Consider the following 22,801-nt stretch of genomic DNA (forward strand, 5'->3'; position numbering starts at 1 on the left):
TCAATTTCAAATCCTAGACATTTTTTATGGTCTTGTATTAGCAGTTTTTTGTTGATGTTGATCATTAAAATGTGTTTCATGTTCACAGTGACATTTAATAAACATCCACAGTTTCTAACACACCTGCTTTCGGTGTGACTGAAGCATTTCCTGCGACGGAAAAAGAAAACGAATTCGTCCTTAGCCGTTTGGGAGTGAATGTCAGCTGAGGTCAGCTCATTAGCTGGTAATTGACTAGGCCAATAATAAATCCTTAGGTAAAGCTTTTTTTAATGTGAATATTGTGACACATCACATTTGCCTTGCTTTTAAATATTTGCAAGAGTGCCAATCTCAGGCCCAGATAGCATAATGAGGCTCTCAGCTGATGAATGTTTCAGGAATGTCGTGAAAATGCATGACATTAAATGGAGGAAAGGAGAGATTTCACCTTTTTATGGGACTCTCCTAGAGTATGGAAAGGAAAATGGTTAATATCCAGCAATCATGCAACATTCATTTTCATAAGGCGACAGCAGCCTACTTTTTTAACATTTTATTTGATTTCCAATATAACTGTGTTACCTGACGTATGACTGGATATAAATCTGAAAAACAGTTTAAGACCCATTACTTTTTTAAAGCATTAGCGGCACAAATGTTTGTATATGCTTGGTGAACTATTAGCTAACATAAAATAGTATGAAAAGTAACTAGTTCTAAAATGTCTGTATCCAAGGATGGTGACATTCCATTTTGGATTTCCACCTCAGAAATATTAGCCTTCTTGATTCAAATTAAAATGCAACATTTTGTCATTTGTTGAATTTGATATTCAAGTCACTGTGTTATTAAATTATTAAAATATATATATATTTCTTAAAATTGACACCTAGAAAGTGACATCACCAGGACCCTATTATATTTATTTAGTTTGTCCTTATAACCAGTTCATGGAAATTACCCAAGTTAAATAATATAATTATATTTTTTTTGAAAAGGTTACTAGCTCTACAAAGGGACACTTTACACCAATTTATATTTAAACGGTAGAGAGTCTGCCAATACCCCTTGTTTAAAAAAAACACCACTAAAAAAATCCAATATGCAAAGTTTTCAGATCGTTTTCCCCCATCTCATTTATTCTTTTAATTTGTTCTAAATTGTTTCAAATCTATATATACTACCATTCAAAAGTTTGAGGTTGGTACATTTTTTTTAAATAGTCTCTTATCTCTAAGGCTGCATTTATTTGAACAATAATACAGAAAAACAGCAATATTGTGAAATAGTATTACTAATTAAAATAGGTGTTTCCTATTTTAATATATTTAATATATGTAATTTACTCCAGTCGTCAGTGTTACATACTCCTTCATGAAATCATTCTAATATGCTAATTTGGTGCTCAATAAACATTTCTTATTACTATCAATGTGTAATATTTGTGTGAAAAGCTACATTTGAATTTTTCTCTGATGAAAGTTCAAAAGTAGAAATCTTTTGTAACATCTTTACGGTCACTTTTGATCAATTTAATGCATCCTTGCTGAATAAAAGTATTAGTTGCTATAAAATAATCTTACTGATGTTCTATATATATATTCTTGATTCTTGTTTTGTGAGATTCACTCATGTAATATCTCGTATATACAGTATATGTGGTGAAAGTTTGTAAGAGAATGACTCTGCAGGTCTAGATTCCAAGAACAGTTGCAGTATCTGTCTTGCAGGAACTGTTAGAATGATGTGCATCTACTCAGCAGAATCTCCAAATCAAAACCAAGTGAAGGATGCATCAGAAGCGAGAGGCGTGCTGATGTAACGCTTCAGATATTCAACACTCAGCAAGCCATAAACACATCTGGCTCCTTATCTCCTTCCTCCAATATCCTTAACACCCATACTTGTCTTCCACAGACAGATTTACAGAAGATGCTGCCCTAAACTTTCGCTCTCTGTTTCCAGCACACTAGACGTTGTCGTTTGGGGCCTCCCAAACAGCCAGATCGATAAGGCCCTTCGCATTTTAAGCTTTTGCATCATGAGGTTTCTGTATTATTGGATTGCATCTTCTCACGGTGATTCATGAGGGTACAAACATCTTCTTTTTCAAGGAAACCTCTCGGGCCCCTCACCAGCCACCTGCTGCAGTCATTTTGATGCACTGGTCCCTCATGTGATTGCTGTTTAATGAAAAACAGGCCAGCATAGCCCTGCTCTCCTATTACAGAGTAATTGATTTGAGGTGAGGAATGTCCCTTGTAGAGGTGAATAGTTTTACCCAAGTCATTAATCCCCTCAACCAGATATTGAAAACCCCCGACCACCCTCTTTAGCGAAAATTATCTCTCTTGCTCTCCTTCCCTCACTCTCTTATCGTCTAATCTGCTGTCAGTTAAGAATGTATGTGCCATCTAATAGCGTTTCACAGACAATTATTCACTATTTATCAGCAATTATCTGCAGCTTTCATAAAGTTTATTTTGCCGTTTAAGCGCATCACAGGTTGAAGTGAAAAAAAATATTTTTGTAACCCGCTGTAAGTATGACATGATATGCAGATTTGTTATGACTTTTTTTTTTGCATGTCATATTGTAACAGCATGCTATAAAAGTGGGAGATTCCTTTCTGAGTAGAAAGTAAATAAGGTCTTCTGAGGGTTTTTCCACTCTATCTTAAAATGAAATGCTGCTTGTATGATTAACATGATCAATAATCTTCAGGCCATTTGTATAGTCAAATATTCCAAGCGTGAAGGTCAGAGATGAAACATGACAAGTTCTACAGAGCATAAATGACACGGAAAATGTCTCACTGCATGAGTTACTTATCACCAGCAGCTCCACTTTTTGGTCAAAATCTCATTAAGGATTACTTCATCTTCATTTCACAAACTGAAATGAACAGTAGATGATAAAAAATTCACTGGTGTGCACAAAGGCTTGATTTTATTTAATGGAGTAATAGCGTAGCTTATAGAAATTATGAAAATAGGCTACTCCACGATAATATTATTGCTATAATTATTATTAGTATTATTTATTAATAATAATAATAAGTATTGTTTATATAGCCTGCATGAAATGAGGCAAAGGACGCTTTGCAAAACATAATGAACAAAACAGAGCATGATACCGTAGGCTACGTCACGTCACTCTTGAATTATTGCATAGGCTAATACAGATTCTCTCGCTCTCTTTCTCTCTCTCTCTCTCTTTATGGCTCTACAATTTATGACGTGAAGACAGTAACTACGTACGTCTGAGTCCGACATGCCATTTATAATTAACAGACACATGTGAACTTGAAAAATAAAAACGTGTCCACCACATTGGAACCGCAGGTAGTTTTTCAGATGGGGACTTTCCGTCTTGACGGATGTGACGGTGAACTGAGGCAGACTGAGGCCAAGTTCTGAGAAAGAGAGAGGCTGTGTCTCGCATCTAGTGAACTGCCTGCCTACCTGCATACCTAGCCTGGCTAGCCTGCACTTTTCACAACGGCAATCGTGGGCAGTTGGCACGATAGCCTAACGTTACTCATTGTGGCACCACCGACTCATCACGAACCGGACAGGTCTCGGTGCAGAGTTCTCTTCATTCGGTTTTAGATTCAGTCCGATTCGTGAACGCACAGACTGGTTTTGTAAATCGGTTCAGTTGATTCATTGCAAATTTCACTGTCATTCACTTTCAGTTCATGAATAAATGACTTCAGCCTTTTTAGCTTCTCTATGCCACGGCAGCTATATTGTGCAAAAAAACAAAAACATAAAAAAATCAGTTTAACTCAAAACCACATATCAACGTTTTCACTTTTTGAACAGAACGCGCGTTGTAAATGAACTCTTTGTAGGCGGGGTCAAGAAAGCAAGTGAGCTTAACCTAGGCAGCACTTCTGCGTTTGGTTTTAGTATGCTCACTAGGCTTTCAGGAGACAGACAGTGTTTGTGTTTACATGCGGTTTTATCACTTTTACTCATAATTTAGCTATAAGTCCACACTTTTTTTTCTTTGTCTTCTTATTTTGTAGCCTTTTCAGTTTATTATCAGCAAGATCCATAGCAATGTGTCTGATAAGTGGGCGGAAAAACAGCGCAATAATATTTCCGGGTGTTTGGAAGGGGGGAACCCCATGGTGTTTTTCTACCGTGGGTACATAACCAAAAAGTCAAAAGCATATCAATGTTATCATAACGTGCTGTTGGTACAGACATTTCATTTAAAAGCTCAATGGCTTCTGGATCAGCAGCTTCAGACCCGTCGTTAAACGGGGTTTCGTCCACACCTGGTGAGAACGAGTACCCGTCGGGTTTTCCTCAGAGCATCTGCGACGAGGTCCCCAAAGAGAAGTACTTGTGCAGCAACTGTAATAATGTCTTGAATAAAGCGCGTCAAACGGTGTGTGGTCACCGCTACTGCCTCGCGTGCGTCAACTGGCTGGTCAGGTAAGAGAATCGTTCAAGCAGAACAGCGAGAGTTTCATGACGACACACTGTCACACACAAGACATGGCTTGCATAGCCACCGATTTCATTTTCGGTTTTGATAGTAATTGTATGTTATGGTAATAATTATGGCTTATAATCAATCACTGGCGATAACTAACTTTCCAAAGGGGTATAAATAATACCTTTAGAAAATATGTGCCGCCTTGCCATATAGCCTATGTGTGTGAAAATGTAAAAATTCAGAACGTTTTCTGTGATGGGTGGGTTTAGGGGTAGGGTTAGTGTTACGTTGATAATAAATAATAAAATAAATAATAATAATCATTATTTATATGGAAAGTCCCCATACAATGTGTGTGTGAGACATAAAGAACTTGGCTATTTTATAAAGTGAGAAAATCAACTGTAAATTGCTTTGGATGAGCGTATGTGCTAAATGACTTAAATGTAGCCTAAATGTCATTAATAAATGCTTCAATTTCATACAGAAACAACAAGGACCTTGTGTGCACAAAGTGTAAAGAAGAAGATCCCAGTGTTGAGAGTGACACTAGTGTACTGACTCTTGACCAAGTAAGCCAAGCTTTTAATCTATATGTCTATCTATCTATCTATCTGTCTGTCTGTCTATCTATCGTCTTAGGTGATTTATGTCTTCACACAAATGTAATAGCGAATGTGTTTACATTCACATTTCTAATGAAGGCTATAAAGTATGGTGTTAGACAGTGGAAGAATCATGACTCATCTTTTGGAAAGTTATCATAATTTCCCCTCTTCAGTTCTTCAATGATGCGGCTATCAATAAAGAAATTTTGGATCTGAAAGTTCACTGTGCTAACCAAGGCTGCCCCTGGAGAAGCACCCTGAAGAACTTTGAGGTACTTTTCTGTTTTTGTTATAGAAATTCAGTTCATTTAGCTCGCTATGATACTAATTCATGATAAAGATTATAGATACTCTTATTGTATATCTGCATGCACATGCACTGAGTTAGTCGTATATGAATCTTTAATGCACTTTACAGTCTGTAATCAGGTCAATGATCAAGGCTTTATTCAATTTATGAGATTTTCTTCTAAACGATGTATTCATTTATAGCACATGAAATGCTTTTTTGAGCTTCTCAGGTCCTGATGTGAAGATCATGCTTTTGAGCCACTTCCCGAGCCGTCGGATAAAGTCTAGCGCTTTCCACTGCACTTTAGATTAGAACATCGAGTTAATTTATGTAAGACCAGAGATCAAGGCTGTTCACGGGCTGGTACACATTCATGTAAAACTTGCAAAGCTATCGGGAACACTGTAATGCTCTCAAATGTCTTTTACACTTGGCTGAGTCAAAATCAATGTGGATTATGGGGCTTTTATTGATCACATTAGCAACTTCTGTTATCACATTGTTAAATCATAGGAACTTGTTGAAACTAGTTGGCAGGCAGTCATACTTAGTACAACCACAAGATGCTATTTTACTGGAATCCTAGCATGATAGCTTTGTGGTCATTTCATAACATGAACCAGCCATTAAGTCATTAATCATATACAGTAGCTGTTGTGCAGATGTTGTCCAGCGAAGTGAATCAATCCTCAGTCTGATAGAACAATAATAAACTCATACTTTAGGTTTTGAAAAGCCTCGTGTGCAACTTTTAGAGGTCAGTGTTTTGTCTCGTAGAGACTGTAGAAATTTCAATGACTTCAACCCTCATGGCTGCCTAATGGAAGCCTTTTGTGTTTCTAGCTTCTTTCTGTACTCAAGGGAGTCTGAAAGCCTTTTGAGAATATCATTGTTCACAAGCTCCCTATTAGAATAGAAACATGTAGGTTTTGCTTTTTAGAGGTTATGGTTGTAGAGGTTCATTAAGTGTATGGAAATAAAGTAGCATTATCTAATTTGTAGTAATCATAGTTGCTTATTGGAATAGTTCTCCAAAATATGAAAATTCTGTCATTATTTACTCACCCTCTGTACGCTGTTATTGTTATATTTTCTGCAGTAGAAAATAAACTCAGATGTTTTGAAGAATCTTCAAGCTTTTTTTCATATAGCGTCAAGTTGTTGTAACCTCCAAGCTGTAAAACTGGCAAAAACACCATTATTGAAACATAAAAAAATAACGTAAGCAAGGCTAAAGACAAACAATAACTGTGTGAGGAACAGACCAAAAATTATTCACTAAAATTGAACTGGCATGTTTCTCGGAGTGGTGCTTTTATGGTTTTATGGTGTGTGTGTTTTTTTTAATAGAAATATTCATGAACTGTCCTTGTATTCAAAAGAGCAGCATGAAGATTTTTGGATGAATAATTTTCAAAGAAAAAAGCATACATGTTCACATTAAATTCAATAAACGTTCACATTTTAGTTGAATTATGCCTTTAATATGCTCAATTACTCCTTTAACAGGACCATCAGAGCCAATGTGAGTATGCTCTGATCCCTTGCAATATTGGCTGTGGCATAATGGTGCAGAGGAAGACACTGGCCACGCATCTGGACAGGGGCTGTCCCAACAATAAGACCACATGTTCCTCTTGTGCTGGTGTCTTGACACCGAGAGAACTCCAGGTAAGCTTAGAAAATGATCATTGGGGCTGTATACACTCCAAAAAAATCGATCTAGTTTATCTACAGTGAAAATTTGTTATAAATGTATTTATATTCTTAGAATAAGATAATTGTACGATATTAAGAATTAAGGCAATAGTTTTTATTTTACTGCTTTATTGTTTTAAGCATAAACCTTACTACATTTGGTTAGATTTATGCCTAAAATTAAAAAAAAAAGTTCCTAAAAGAACATAGTGATTGAAAAAAAATTGAGAAAAATGAACGCAAAGTTTCTCAGGGGAATGCAAAAGTTTCGCGAACGAACGCAAAGTTTCTCAGGGGAACGCAAAAGTTTTGCGAGAAAACGCAAAGTTTCTCAGGGGAATGCAAAAGTTTTGCGAACGAACGCAAAGTTTCTCAGGGGAACGCAAAAGTTTCGCGAACGAACGCAAAGTTTCTCAGGGGAACGCAAAAGTTTCGCGAACGAACGCAAAGTTTCTCAGGGGAACGCAAAAGTTTTGCGAGAAAACGCAACGTTTCTCAGGGGAATGCAAAAGTTTCGCGAACAAACGCAAAGTTTCTCAGGGGAGCGCAAAAGTTTTGCGAACGAACGCAAAGTTTCTCAAGGGAATGCAAAAGTTTCGCGAACGAACGCAAAGTTTCTCAGGGGAACGCAAAAGTTTTGCGAGAAAACGCAAAGTTTCTCAGGGGAATGCAAAAGTTTCGCGAACGAACCCAAAGTTTCTCAGGGGAATGCAAAAGTTTTGCGAACGAACGCAAAGTTAATTGTACCATATTAAGAATTAAGGCAATAGTTTTTATTTTACTGCTTTATTGTTTTAAGCATAAACCTTACTACATTTGGTTACATTTATGCCTAAAATTAAAAAAAAAAGTTCCTAAAAGAACATAGTGATTGAAAAAAAATTGAGAAAAATGAACGCAAAGTTTCTCAGGGGAACGCAAAAGTTTCGCGAACGAACGCAAAGTTTCTCAGGGGAACGCAAAAGTTTTGCGAGAAAACGCAAAGTTTCTCAGGGGAATGCAAAAGTTTTGCGAACGAACGCAAAGTTTCTCAGGAGAACACAAACGTTTTGAATTTTTTTTTTCTCCCATCTCCCATTTTTTCCACCACCATGCCCCTTAAGGGATCTGTAAAAAAAAGTTTTGCAAGCTAACACAAAGTTTCTTAGGGGAACGCAAATGTTTTTCGAGGGAACGCAAACTTTCTCGGTGTAACGCAAAAGGTTTGCGAGTGACCGCAAACGTTTTGAAATATATATTTTTCCTCCCATCTCATATTTTTTCCCCTATCACCATGTCCCTTCAGAAGCTCTGTATAATCTTGTTTTAACAATGCTTCGATATTTTACTGGAAAACAATTTAAAAAAAAAAAACAGACCAAGAAAATGCTTTATTCAGTGATTTGTTTGATATAGATTCTCTCACCTTGTTGCATTGCTTAAACCTACAGTATATACAGCATATATTTGTGGAAATAATATGTATGATACATAGGCGATATTGTGCAAGATGTTCTGCCTCGTTCGTTGTTGCTAGAGTGGTTTTGGGTCAGCGTGCCCTTGCTTGAAGCCCCATGGCTCGGTTTTAAGCCACAGACGTCTCCAGTGTTTACTGCTGTCCCATATTACTGTTTTTTTTTTTTTCTATTTCGCCCATCGGGACCTGCACTCCGGGACAGATTAAAGGAATAAAAAGGAGAGGGAAAAAAGCAGAAAGCCAGTGAATTAAGACATCAAGCTTCAAACGCAACACATTAGTCAAGATATCTTCAAATGCAATGTGTTTCTCGCCTCAAATTAAGATAAAGTCTTAATAAGATGTTTTGGAAAGTTTGTGAGTCAAAATTGTTTATGAACTTTCATCACTGTAGCTAGTGAAAGTGACTTTCCTAATTTCTTCACAGAAGCATGTATGTCCCAGTTCAAGCGATAAGAAGGCGACTAAGGCAGATAAACGGCAAAAGGTATAGAACAGCTGGCTTTGGTGGATCACTGAATATTGTGAAATTGCATGTACAATTCTAAAATATGTTTCTGTTTTCTTTTGTAGAATAATCACTCGGGCAGCTCGAAAAAGAAAGAGCCATGCATTTTCTCAGACGTTGGTTGTTCTTTTAAGGTTGGTCTTTTAATAACAGTACCTGTTTATATGTTAATTAAGATGCTCTATATAATTTTGTGTTGAGCAGAAACTTTTGTAAGTTTAAGTCACATTTAAAATATATGAATGAAAATGTGAAAATTGTCAAAATGTGGTCTAGGGACCCCCAGGGGCCAAGGGGGTTCTATGAGGTCCACAAAGAGCTTGAGTGAATTTTTTTTATCTTTTATTATTATTTTTATTTTGCCAAAAAAAAAGAAATTCAAAATTTTATTTAAAAAATGTTTCATGTTCAGTTGGGTTGGATGGCTATTTGGAACAATAATTATTGTGAAAAGTACTTTTTAAAATACATTTTAAATTGAGCTTAAATTGACCCTCTAATATGAGCAAAAATAGAGAAATCTAATATTTTGCTGAAAAAGGCTATGCTGTAAATGTAAGTGGATTATTATACTTGGGGATTCAATCATAGAAGTAAAAAGTTTGAAAAGTGTTTTTTTTTTTGTATGAGTTTTGTTAAATTTATGTTTAAAAAAAATAAACAAAATTTGACAATAGTGTAACAAAAACTTACAATAAATAAATATAAATATGCTTAGAAAACATTTGCCTATTCTCTAAAACCAATTTCCAATTTTACTTCCCGACGAAAATCTAGTTTTATGATTATATTTTTTATATAGTGTTTGTGTGTGGAGGAAGTATATATTGGTGGAATGATACAATGTTTTGCTGCAACGCTTTATTGCAGGGTTATGCAGACAAAGTAAAAGAACATGAGTCCTGCAGCCATGTGGGCCATCTACAGCTCCTCTTGGATGTGACCAGGGCTCTTCAGCGTACCTTGAGTTCCCCAGCTGACCGTGGCCAACACGAAATCCCTGATTTTCTTCAGCCTGAACATTGTTGTGCATCCCTCGCTTCTCCGAGTGATGGTGAGATTGAGACCGACGGAGGAGATCCAGGAGTGAGTGATAAGGCCTTCAGCCTCCACGATGATCAGGTTGAACTCGCTGTTGGCCAGCAACTGGACGCCATACAGCAGAGAGTGCAGATTATGGAGAACATCATCTCAGCTTTGAACAGGGAGGTGGAGAAGACGCAGCTCAGTGTTGTTGCACTGGAGAGGGACAATGACAACAGTCAGCAGATCATTGAGCACTTAGAAACCAAAGTAAGTATTTAAAAAGTTATTTTTCATGACACTGATTGTATAGACATTTTTACCTTTAAATGGAATTCAATGGTTCTAAATGGTTTTGTAAACAGTGGTCAGTTTTAAAATGCCATTAGGTTTTTATCATGAGGTGTTTTTTTTTTTTAAAGAAGAAAGCAGATTTTCAACTTCTGAGGAACTTTTAGAGATTGTATGACAAAATCCATGGAATCCAATCCATGAGACAAAAATCCGACAAGAATCTGCATTACTAGACCGTTTTCTAAGGCTGCACAATTTATCAAAACCATTTAAAAACCATACAATAGCATAGTACTATTGTTCATTCACAAAGGCTGCGATTCAGTTAAATAAATACATACCCTGCAGGTTTAATATATATGCGCTTTAATTATTCACAACATGCGTGTAGGTTATGTGCGTCCCAGAGCGGCTCGGTTCACAGTAAATGCTGCTCCACATGAACTCTTATCATTTATATGCGCTCAAACTTCATCTCTGCATATGCTGTGAGTTTGGCTTGCCTGTAACATTCATCTGGGAACACAATGTGCGCCATTTCATCAGATTTGTAAGGTAAATCATTTATAAACCTACCCCAACATTCTCTAAATATGCAAACTGTTCATTACGATTTCAAAAATAAACATAAGTGGCTCTGACGTCCACATATTCTTGTTCAAGAAATTACAGTGGCTGTAGTAGCATTTCTATCGTAAAGCAGTAGCTAAATATTAAAGATTAAGTGAACATTTTTATGCGATTAAGTGAACAATTTAATCCGTCCTTGCTGAATAAAAGTATTAATTTCTTTCAAAATAAAACTTTTTAACTGTAGTATATTTCTTAAAACTAAGTTCAGCATGATCAAAATAATTCATAAAATGTCATACATCACCACAAAATGTCCATCACATTGTTTTCAGATAATAAAAAAAAAATCTAAATTTGATAATGAAATATAGTAAGCAATAAACAATTTGCCCTAAACATCATTAATGACATCTAATGTTTCTGGAAATACCTCATATGCTGTGTGTATGATAACATGTTTATGGCAAATTCATACTGAATTTAATTTGATCTAAATTAAAAATCAAATTACAATTCTGCATCCTGCCACCTCATTTCAAATGTCAGGAATTCAATTCACTTCTGAAAGGTGCACAACCCTGATATCACATTATTTCCATCCTGGATTATCAAAATCAAAGCACTTCCTTTCCACTGTGTGTAAAAAGCAACAACAGATTGCATTACTTTGATGTGTCCTGCAGTTAACTAGGCATTGATCTCATGCTGTGAATCTGCAATATGGTCGGAGCTAATGAATGTGTCTGTGTTACAAAAGAGCTAAAATACTATATGGGAATCTTTGGAAAACATTTGTTTCCTGTAATGTGTTTTTTATTTGTAGCCTCTGGGTCGCATAATTCATGGTTTAAATAAGAAGTCACATAAAACTAACAAAGGTATTCGTTTTGGGGGGTCTGAATGATAATGTATTTGTCCCTATGCTCATAACAAATGATTATGGCTGTGTTCTGCCTGTCGACCTGGAGGGGTGGGTTATTCAACACGCAGGAGCTGAGATGACACTCCCGAAGTGCTGAAAATGAAGAGATAAGTTGAAGTATGGATGAGAGGGGAATGAGTGGTAGAAAATAGATTTGTGTAACAGTTCTCCAAGTGCAGTCGAGAAAAAAAAAAAAAGAATGTGTCTAATAGGATGCAGCTATCTCGTTCTGTTTCTATATTTCGAAGTGTCTCGCACAAGGCACCTGACCTTAACCAGCTCTGAAGGTCCATTATGATACATTAATTTTATGCTTTTTCAGTGAGCCAATCTGTTCCTTTGTGTGATTCATCTATGATAATGGTTTTCCATCACATTTTAGGTAGCCGAGCTGGTGCAGAGGCTGGTCAGGAAAGACATTCACATCAGTTCATTGCAGCAGTGTATCAGCGCCCAGCAGGACGTCTCTTATGATGGCACCTTCCTCTGGCGGTTGTGTGAAGTTAGCCAGAGTCAGAGAGAGGCTGCCAGCGGCGTGATGATCAGTCAGTACTCGCCAGGTACCAAAGCACATGTCTCCTGCACTGCTCTTAATGGGAGAGTTCATCCAAGAATAAACATCATCTTTATTGACAGATACGTACTGTATGACTTACTTTCTTCTGTGGAACACACAAAAGAAGTAAAAATTAATACAGATTTTGATTCAAAGATATATATATATATATATATATATACATATTGTATAGAGACACATTGCTTTGAATCAAAAGCTATATATAGCTTTGAATCAAAATCAACTTGAATTGGGAAATCTGTATTAATTTATATAAATATATATTTAATATTATGTATATATAATACTAAATATATATTTATTATATAATATATAAAAAATATACAAAATTTTATATATTTATATATATATATATACATATTTTATATGATTTTGTATAAATTTTGTATACATTTCTATATATAATATAAATAATATATTTATTAAATATTATTTCTTTTGTGTGTTCTTTTATATAAATAATATATATTTAATATTATGTATATATATATTACTAAACGTATATTATTTATATAATATATACAAAATTATATACTGTATATATATACATATTGTATAGAGACACAGTGCTTTGAATCAAAAGCTATATATAGCTTTGAATCAAAATCAACTTGAATTGGGAAATCTGTATTTATTTATATAAATATATATTTAATATTATGTATATATAATACTAAATGTATATTATTTATATAATATATAAAAAAATTATATATATATATATATATATATTTGTATAAATTTTGTTTACATTTCTATATATAATATAAATAATATATTTATAAAATATTATTTCTTTTGTGTGTTCTTTTATATAAATAATATATATTTAATATTATGTATATATATTACTAAATGTATATTATTTATAAAATATATACAAATATATACAAAATTATATACTGTATATATATATATATATATATATATATATATATATATATATATATATATATATATATATATATATATATATATATTTTATAGAGACACATTGCTTTTAATCAAAATCAACTTGAATTGGGAAATCTGTATTAATTTATATACATATATATTTAATATTATGTATACTAAATAATATATTATTTATATAATATATAAAAAATATAAAAATTTTTATATATATATATATATATATATATACATCTTTTATATGATTTTGTATACATTTTGTATACATTTCTATGTATAATATAAATAATATAATAATACATTTTTTGTATTCATTTCTTCTTTTGTGTGTTCTTTTATATAAATAATATAAATTTAATATTATGTATATATATATATATTACTAAATGTATATTATTTATATAATATATACAAAATTATATATATACACATCTTTTAAAAGATTTTTTTATACAGTTTAATATATTATATCAATAATATTTTATATACCGGTATATATTATATATATATTATTTATTTATTTCAGTAACCACTCACCATTCAGTGAGTTCATTAAGCGATAGGTACATAAGACTGATTCAAATGGTAATGGTCTGAGTTAGTGAGTTTTTTAAGTGATTCATCAAAAGAATTGGCTCAAAAATCATTTGTTTATGAATCTGACTACACTGGTAACGCTGTATGTTTTTGGTTTAATTAAAGGAACGATTTGTTCAGGGATTAGGACGACACTCTTTTATATAATGAAGGTAGATGGTGACTGTTGGTTTGGGTTGTCCATATGAGCTCTGCATCATATTCCAAATCATCTGATAGATAACGCAAGGAACAGGCCTGCATCTACATTGGGCTTGAGAAAAATCTTCCCCTGGGCCTTATTTTCCCAAGCATGTTCCATTTGCAGTTTCAGTTGACATAATCGATATATATTATTGACAATCACAGGCTCCGAAGCAAAACAGTTTTGCCAGCACTGAATACTTTAATGCATCAGACTGGACTCATCAGGAGAGCTGCGTTGAATGAATGTTAGTTGTTATCGTGTATTGAGGTAGAATCAATGCTCATTCTTCAGACCAGTACTAAAAATTGAGTTGGTACCTGCGAAAGGGAAAGCAAAAAAAAGCAAATGTGGAGCAGTTATAAAGACTGAAATGGGGTTGTTTGCCCAGTGGGCATGTGTCTGTGTGAACACAACTGTAATAGACAGGAAGACTGAGAAAGAGAAAGACTGAAAGAGAACAACTGAAGGTAATTTAATTGACTTGTTTTCTTTCACGTCATTACAGAATAGGATATCAGAATAACTGTTCCGCCAATACAACAGTCAGCAAAAGGAAGCCACACGTTTGATTTTTGAGATGAAAGAAGCTCTCTGGTTATCTGCTGCTATTTTTAAGAGTTTTAACTAAAGCCCATCACGCTTCACATAAGAATGACAATGCTTTGTTTTTCAGCTTTCTACACCGCCAGGTATGGATTTAAAGTGTGCATGCGCCTCTATTTGAACGGAGATGGGGTTGGAAAGGGAACGCACATCTCTCTTTTCTTTGTTATAATGAAAGGAGAATATGACCCCATTCTCTCATGGCCGTTCAGACACAAGGTAAACCGCTATAATCAAGCTGTCAATCAATGAATTAATCAATCGCTTAATGCACTTATGTGTTGTTTATGCTGAATTCATACATTAGTATACATATTTTGCTCATTGCTGGTTAGTTTTAAGTGTACCACACTTTAGAAAAAATAATAATAATTCGATCACTTAGTTTACAAGAATGAATCCAAATTGAACCAGTCCCTGCATTCATTTTAATAGTTGGCATTTTTATTTTATTTTTAGTACAAAAAACAAAACTAACAAAAAATATTACCTAGATTATCTTTTAGATTATAATAGCTTTTTTATCTAGATCCAAAAGCAGCGTTGTTATCGTTAGCTAAAATTAAACTATTAAAAGTTGTTTTTGCTCATTGAAATAAAGCTGAAATAAATATATAAATATTAAACAGTAGACTTAGAAATAAAATAAGTGTAAGTTGAAATACTAAAATGACTAAAACGGAAATAAAAATATGACAAAATCACATAACAAAAAAAAATCGGAAAAAATTTCACATATAATAAATACTATAATAGTATATTGTTACAAAATGTAAAGTTCAGGGAAGAAGGAGGCGGGAACCGGTGAGTGATCAATGTAAAGTTTAATCATTCAATAAACATCAAACGGCTGCTGCATACATAATAAAACACAACATAAAGTCCAGGCCAGGTCCTCTCTCATCCTGCACTGTCGTCAGTCCTGCTTTTATCCCTCCGGAGCTCCTCGGTGAGACTAGAGAGCGGTGTGGCGCAGGTGATGTCCATTAGCGCTCCGTTCCCACGGCTCTCGGCCCCGCCCTGCTTGCCACATACAGTACTGTACAAAAGTCTTAGGAACGTTAGTATTTTCACCCCCCAAAAAATGGTTTAAGCCAGTTATTCACATCTTTTGCTGTAGTGTGTCATTTCCAAACATTCCTTTTCTCATTAATTGTAATAATCCAGTGTGATTTCTGTATGCACAAGGAGTCTGACAACAGACAAATCCACACGGAGATCTGATCTCACCATCATCAGCTGTCTGGGATTACATGAAGAAAGAAGAAATTGAGACAGACTAAATCCAGAAGTACTGTGGCAACGTCTCTAAAATCCATTTCTTCACGTAATCCCAGATGGACTCGATGATGGGGAGATGAGATCTCAGTGTGGATCGTGCCGGCTGCTGTCAGACTCCTTGTGTAAACAAAAATCTCACTGGATTATTACAATAAATGGCAAAAGGAATGTTTTTATGTAAACTGATATTTCCAACTGACACACAACAACAACCATGTTTTTCTGGTGAAAATCCCAACGTGCCTTAGACTTTTGCGCAGTACTGTATACAGTATATAATGAATACTAAAATAACTGTCCATAAGTCCCAGGCCAAACAAATCTATTAAAATGCTGTTCGCATATTGAACTGTCCTTCTTCTGTTTTGTAGTGATTGTAATTGTAAAATGAGCATCATTATGATGAACACTGTGAGCACTGAAGTGCATTAACATCTCATGTGTGCATGTTTAGTACACCGAAGACGTGCATCACTGCCACTTTACTTATTTATGTTATATATATTTTAGTGCTGGGCAAGTTAACGCGTTATTATCGCGTTAACGCATTTATTAATTAATGGCGACAATTTTTTTATCGCGCGTTAACGCAGAGGTTTTTTTTTATTATTTTGAAAGTCCGTTGCTCACTGCCTCTGAATACACATAGGCCTACAGTCAAACCATGATCACAGGAGGGGTGGGATGTTGGTCAGCCAGCAAATAACCCACCCAAACAAGCAGTGGAGAGGCTTTGGCAGGTTCTCTCAGGTGAACAGAAAGGGAGACAGCGCTCCGCGAGTGAATGACAGGCGATGATAGTAACCATGGCACCGGCTTCTGTGCGCTACGCAGCTGTAGCCTTTTTAACTTAAATTAAAATTATACATAACTTTACCTGATAGGCCTGCGTTTAGTTTAGCGGGGATGCTCTGCCATGTGAATTCCCTCCTGTTGATGTCCTGATAACTATTTAGATTCTGGAAACTCACAAACAGCGAGCCAAGGATCAGTCTCTCTTCCAATGATTTGTGCTGCGCGTCGTGTACAAAAAAGTTAGACAATTCAACTTCGGCAACGCGCGGGCGCGTGCGTGAGGCGAGCATGACTGCAACAGTTTCACAGGAACGCACCCGCTTGTCGCTGCACCTGTGCTCGACCACTTCACCTCACTCTAGGCTGATTTATACTTCTGCGTCGGACTTACGCCGGAGCCTCTACGCTATAGACAACGCGTTGGTTTTCATTTATATATCTGCGTCGTTGTCCGCATTGACGCGCAATTACACATGCAGAGGGAGAGTGTGAAACCCGGGGAGCGGTTCTAGCAATCACAGCGCTTGCGGTACGCGTAGAATTGACGTTACATTTTTGGAGAGATGCACGTCAGGGTACGCGCGCTACACAGCTACGGCGTGAGTTCGACGCAGAAGTATAAATTGGGCTTTACCTCTGTTTAATGTAATCTTACGTGGGAAACCATGGCATGCCATGACCAAACCTAAGCTGCTATCAGAGAAGTAACGTTGGTCGACTTATATCTGTAGTAGTGATCATGACCCTTTGACTACATAGACTGTTTCTGCTGCTCCCTGATACAAGATACCTGTTCAGAAAAAAAAAAAACAAGAAAACTGGACTCGTTTTAACAAGCTATATAAAAGGTAATGCCCTGGCAGTGGTAAATAGCTTTGTTTAAATATTTGATTTGATTACATTAATGTTTAAGTTGAGATTTACAAGAAATATTTTATTGATACTGTGTAAAGGGAATACTGCTGGTATAAAAGCACCTTATTTGTTTAAAGTTTTTGCAAACCACATGTTATTGCACTTTTGTACCAGTACATTTAAATCAAAAGTGCGCAATACACTACTAGAATTCATTATTCAATTTTGCGCGTAACAATGCGATTAATCGCAAGAAAATCATGCGATTAATCGCGATTAAATTTTTTAATCGTTGCCCAGCACTAATATATTTATACTTTTATTCTGGTTTATAGGTAATACTTTTTGGGTCAAATTATTATTATAATTTTACCAGTTTGACAGCACATTGTAGAATAGATTGCTTATTCTGCTATTGAATGATGGGGCAGTTCAAAGTTTCACATTGAAGATAACATTTTTAATGGCCTGAAATTTTTTAAAGGGTAATAAGAGAGAGTGGAATAAGGTCGTGAAAAATGAAATGAAACTGTTTATGGTGCAAAAAACCTTACTAAGTGCACCTCAGGACAAAGAATGAAATAATGTATGATATGACCCCTTTGATAGTGGCTTCTGCTTTGGTTCCTCAATCATGTGGCATCAGCATTTTCCATGACCTTCCACTGACTTCTCCTGCTTGTACCTGGCAGGTAACGTTCTTTTTCATAGATCAGAACCAGAGGGAGCACGTCATCGACGCTTTCCGCCCCGACCTCTCCTCTGCCTCTTTCCACCGGCCCGTCTCAGAGATGAATGTGGCCAGCGGGTGCCCCCTCTTCTTCCCTCTGGGGAAATTGAGGTCGCCTAAGCACGCCTACTGCAAGGATGACACAATCTATATCAAGTGTGTGGTGGACATCTCCTCCTGAACCATGAAGGCCTGGCTGTTATGGAGGACCGGAGACCTTAGGGAGCATAAAAATTGTGGATCTCGGAGAGGATTTGGATCAAATGAATATGGAGTGCAGAGAAACGACAAACCCAGAAATATTCATGAACTCTGTTGCATTTTGGTTGTTTTGGTACATGGATAAAAGAGTAGTTTTAAATCTTTAAAACAGTGATTCTTTTTTGTGTTATTTTGGATATTTTTCTTTTTTTATTTATTATGGAATGAACTCTTCTTGATTTTGAATATCATATTGACAGGTTTCATATTGCATATGTTGTAATAAATAACATTTGTTTGATATCTTGTTTTTGTGTTTCCTCGTAGCAAAGTTTATCTGCATGGCACATGTCTCAACATTGTAGATAAAATATGGGTACGTTTACACAACAATGATGTACTAAAAAGGAAAAGTTTTTCCTTTGCATTTTTCGAATGCGGACGACAACGTTGTCAAAATGATCCCCGTTCACACGGATATTTAAAAACGCTGTATTATTCATGCCAGGCCAGTAGTTAGCGATGTCACTTTGTAAAGAAACTCTATGCGCATATAGACTGAACATGTAATTTGCATGCGCGAGACGTCACTGTTTTCACAAATTCACGTTTTTGTAGGTTATATGGAGATTTTAACAGTATTGTTTTTAAAAACCTGCACTTTTTTGAAACACGTTTTCAAAAGTTTGCGTTTTCAGGACCCAAAAAGCTGTTGTCGTGTAAATGAACAGCCGAAACGCATAAAATGTTTTCCGTTTTTAGTCGAAAACGGTGTAGTGTAAACGGCCCTTATGATTTGAATGTACTTATGGTGTTTTATCTGCATGCATGCAGAATTTCAAACAATATTATTGGCATTTAACATTTAATTTCTTGCTATTATAAAATCAAGTGTTATTTTAGTATCATTCAGATACTATTATTAGTTTTCATTTTTATATTTTCTGTTTTCATTCTAATTTTAGGCGGCATTGACAACACTGTTTTCAACTAAAACCGGAAATTTTTTTATGTGATTTGGCCGTTGATTTACACAACAACAGGGTTTTGGGGGCCTGAAAACTTTTGAAAATGGGTTTCAAAGTGCAAGAACTATAGCGATATAACAATAACTATAATGATTAGTGTCCACACCAACTCACGATATCGTTGTGAAATTCTAAGCACGCACTGCTGTAAGTGCTCCAGCTCTTTAAAGCAGGATGGATTCTGAGCTGTCAATGTTTTTATCATTCATCAGTTGGAGAAAAAAAAATGATGTAAGTGATTCCAACGATATCATTTCTTTGTGCCGTTATCGTTACAGACCTTATGTAGCCACGCCCCTTTTCCGCGCTGAGCTCATTGTCTTTTGACTTCCGGTCTGTATTTTCACAGCGATCTTGCGTAGTTATGAATGAACGGCTCGTAAAAAAAAATTCCCAAGGTCCATTTGTTAAGACATGCTTTACAATGCTTATCATAAACATTACAATGCTCATGATAACTTTCGTTAACTCTACAATAAGTAAATCAACTTCGATGCCATAGAAATATACAGAGCGACCGCAAAAACGGAAGTTCAAAGACAATATTCTAAAGATGGCGGCGACCTCGTTTCTCTGCTGCATAAGGTCTATAGTTGTGGTCTGGACTCTGCTATTCTATATTTAGACCAATTTAAATAACTATATCGTTATAGTTATTTATTGTCTCCGTGTAAACTACAAAACTGCGAATTTGTGAAAACTGACGTTATGCGCGGGCATATTACTGTTCAGTCTATAGTAGATTTTTCTCGGATCTGTGTTGACGGGATCGTTTTGACAACATTGCCGTCAGTAGGCCTATGCTAAAATTATTTTGTTGTTTTTTGTATTTTTAATATATGTATTTTTAAATGTCTACATAGTTTTTATTCATATGTATTCCAGTTTTAGCTATTTTACTGCATCAAGTAAAAAATGAAAATGTGAAATGTCTTGGCAAACTAACTGAAATGAAGTTAGTTTCAGTTAAAGGTATCATTTGGCCCTCTAGCGGTTGAAAACATCACTGCATGCACATTTTGTGGCTCTGCATGACTGCGGATGAAATGACCCTTCACAATAATGCTTTAATGAACTCTGTTGCAGAGATACATAAGGCAATTTATCTGTTCAATAAAATCTCTTACCCACCTGTTGAGTAATAAAAACGCCATCTCCGCAATCGCTTTTACAACTTTTTAAATCCCTCATTTCTCGCCATCTAATGTGGGCGAAGCTAATGTTGGTTCTTGTTACGAGCTCTGTCGCGTTCTCTTTTTTTGCCAGCAGACTCTCCTCTGTTCGGCGTTTGTTTAAAATGAGTGATTCCCCAGAGGTTTGAGATTTAGCTGCTCCATGTCAACCTTTTTCGCTTGTTGCTCAACTAACTTATGTCACTTCACATCATACATGCATTAAAGTAGTTGGAGCCTTTTCTCTATTTACCATGATGAAAACCATCCCGAGAGGTCTAAAATTTAAACACGTATAATACCATAGTGAATAGTGTAAGACAAAAACGTGTTTTGGAAGAAGGATTGATTTATTGACTCGTTACATACTCGTTACAAACTTGGTGTCCTAATAACCCTGAATAAAAGTCCTTGATTTGGTTGGTGCAGACCCATTAGGTCCCACTTTATATTAAGTGGCTTTAAGTATGTACTTACATCGAAAAATAAGTACAATGTACGTATTGTGTGGATGTTGTATTGTAAAACACTTTTGCTGCTGTTGAGGAGTGATACGGGTAAGGTTAGGGACAGGAGTGGTGTAAGGGTTGGGTTAAGGTGTAAGGGAAGGGTCAACTGTGTAATTACAAATGTAATTACATAAATAAATTACAGCTGTAATTACATGCAGGTATTTTCAAAATAAGTACAATGTAAACATGTATGTACACAATAAGTCCATTGTATCAAATTATTAATTTCAATGTAGGTACTTAAAGCCACTTAATATAAAGTGGGACCAATCAGGGTATCATTCTGGTTACTGTACTTCTATGTATTTCATTTTGATAAGCATCAACACTTTGTCATTCAAACTTGTGTAGCATGCATCCTTATCAAATATAGGTTAGTATCAGATTAGCACATGAAAAGATGAATCAGACTCATTTGTTTAATGTGTTTTCACTATGAAGATCCATTTTTCTCACCAAATGCAGTGGCTACTGTGCAAAATCACCTCGTTTTTACCTGAAAGATTCTATAAAATTGTTATATTTGTCGCTGTAGCCATTTTTTTTTTCATTCTTCAACACTTTACCTTCATGTTAACACTTACAGGAATGTGTGCAAAAAAATCAACCTCGTCCTGGTAAGCAGTTTTAAAAAGTCCTGAAAGTAACTATTAGAACCCAACTTTGGAGAGAAACGAAACAATCAATTGTTCACAAAATCAAAGAAAAGAACAGGTGGTTTCTCAAAGTGATGCACTTGAGAAGGGTTCGACACCATATGTACAAATCAACACTGCATCAATAAACTCTCTCTAGGTATTCAGCAGCCCCCGAGTTAGCATTCTTAGTTTTGTTTTTCCGTCAAAAAAATTCATTTAGTCAGCTCACCGTGACCCTGTGATGTCTGCCTGAATCACAATGTCCGAATTTCACAGAAATCTAAGAATACTACTGTTATGCCAGCAAATACAAGCCATGTGTTAAAAATGTAACTGCAGTGTGACAGTTGCACTTGCACTGCCAGCAAACCTAATGCCAAGGGCATTTATGCTGACAGACAACTCACTCTCTCTGACACATCTCTCACATCCACTCATCAAAAATAAAACTATTACACGTTTTAATAACTTTCATAAATTATATTAACAAACATATCATGCTCAAAATGTCAATTATGCAGGTTTGTCTGTCTGTATAACTTTATATGAACCTAACATAACTATAATTTTAATATATTTTAAAATCTAATATAAAAATACATGATATCTATCTATAACTTCATAAAGCTATAATTGAACATCTATCTGCCATCTATCCATCCATCTATATAACTTTATATAACTATACTTTTTTATATATTTTAAAAACATAAAAATAAACATACATGATATCTATCTATATAACTTTATATAATCATAATTTTATCTATCTATCTATCTATCTATCTATCTATCTATCTATCTATCTATCTATCTATCTATCTATCTATCTATCTATCTATCTATCTATCTATCTATCTATCTATCTATCTGTCTATCTATCATGTTGTAATATTAGAGCATTT

The 22,801-nt window shown here is 35.2% G+C and overlaps 1 protein-coding gene across 1 annotated transcript; it reads left to right on the top strand.

Moving 5' to 3' along the window:
- Positions 1-3,846: 3,846 nt before the first annotated feature.
- traf1 (TNF receptor-associated factor 1) lies at positions 3,847-18,540 on the top strand. Its single transcript, XM_056259705.1, has 10 exons — positions 3,847-4,430; positions 4,922-5,006; positions 5,216-5,314; positions 6,844-7,005; positions 8,916-8,975; positions 9,062-9,130; positions 9,867-10,289; positions 12,191-12,368; positions 14,755-14,903; positions 18,308-18,540. The coding sequence occupies exons 1-10, from the start codon at positions 4,216-4,218 to the stop codon at positions 18,524-18,526; spliced, it is 1,659 nt and encodes a 552-aa protein (XP_056115680.1). The 5' UTR covers positions 3,847-4,215; the 3' UTR covers positions 18,527-18,540.
- The last annotated feature ends 4,261 nt before the right edge of the window (positions 18,541-22,801 follow it).

Source organism: Rhinichthys klamathensis, unplaced genomic scaffold, assembly GCF_029890125.1.
Source record: "Rhinichthys klamathensis goyatoka isolate OS25496 unplaced genomic scaffold, OSU_Roscu_1.1 h1tg000169l_1, whole genome shotgun sequence".
NCBI lineage: Eukaryota > Metazoa > Chordata > Actinopteri > Cypriniformes > Leuciscidae > Rhinichthys > Rhinichthys klamathensis.

Coding starts and splice junctions, on each gene's coding strand:
- traf1 (XM_056259705.1), top strand. CDS start 4,216: ATGGCTTCTGGATCAGCAGCTTCAGACCCGTCGTTAAACGGGGTTTCG. Junction 4,431..4,921: donor TGCGTCAACTGGCTGGTCAG/GTAAGAGAATCG, acceptor AATTTCATACAG/AAACAACAAGGACCTTGTGT. Junction 12,369..14,754: donor GATCAGTCAGTACTCGCCAG/GTACCAAAGCAC, acceptor TTTGTTTTTCAG/CTTTCTACACCGCCAGGTAT.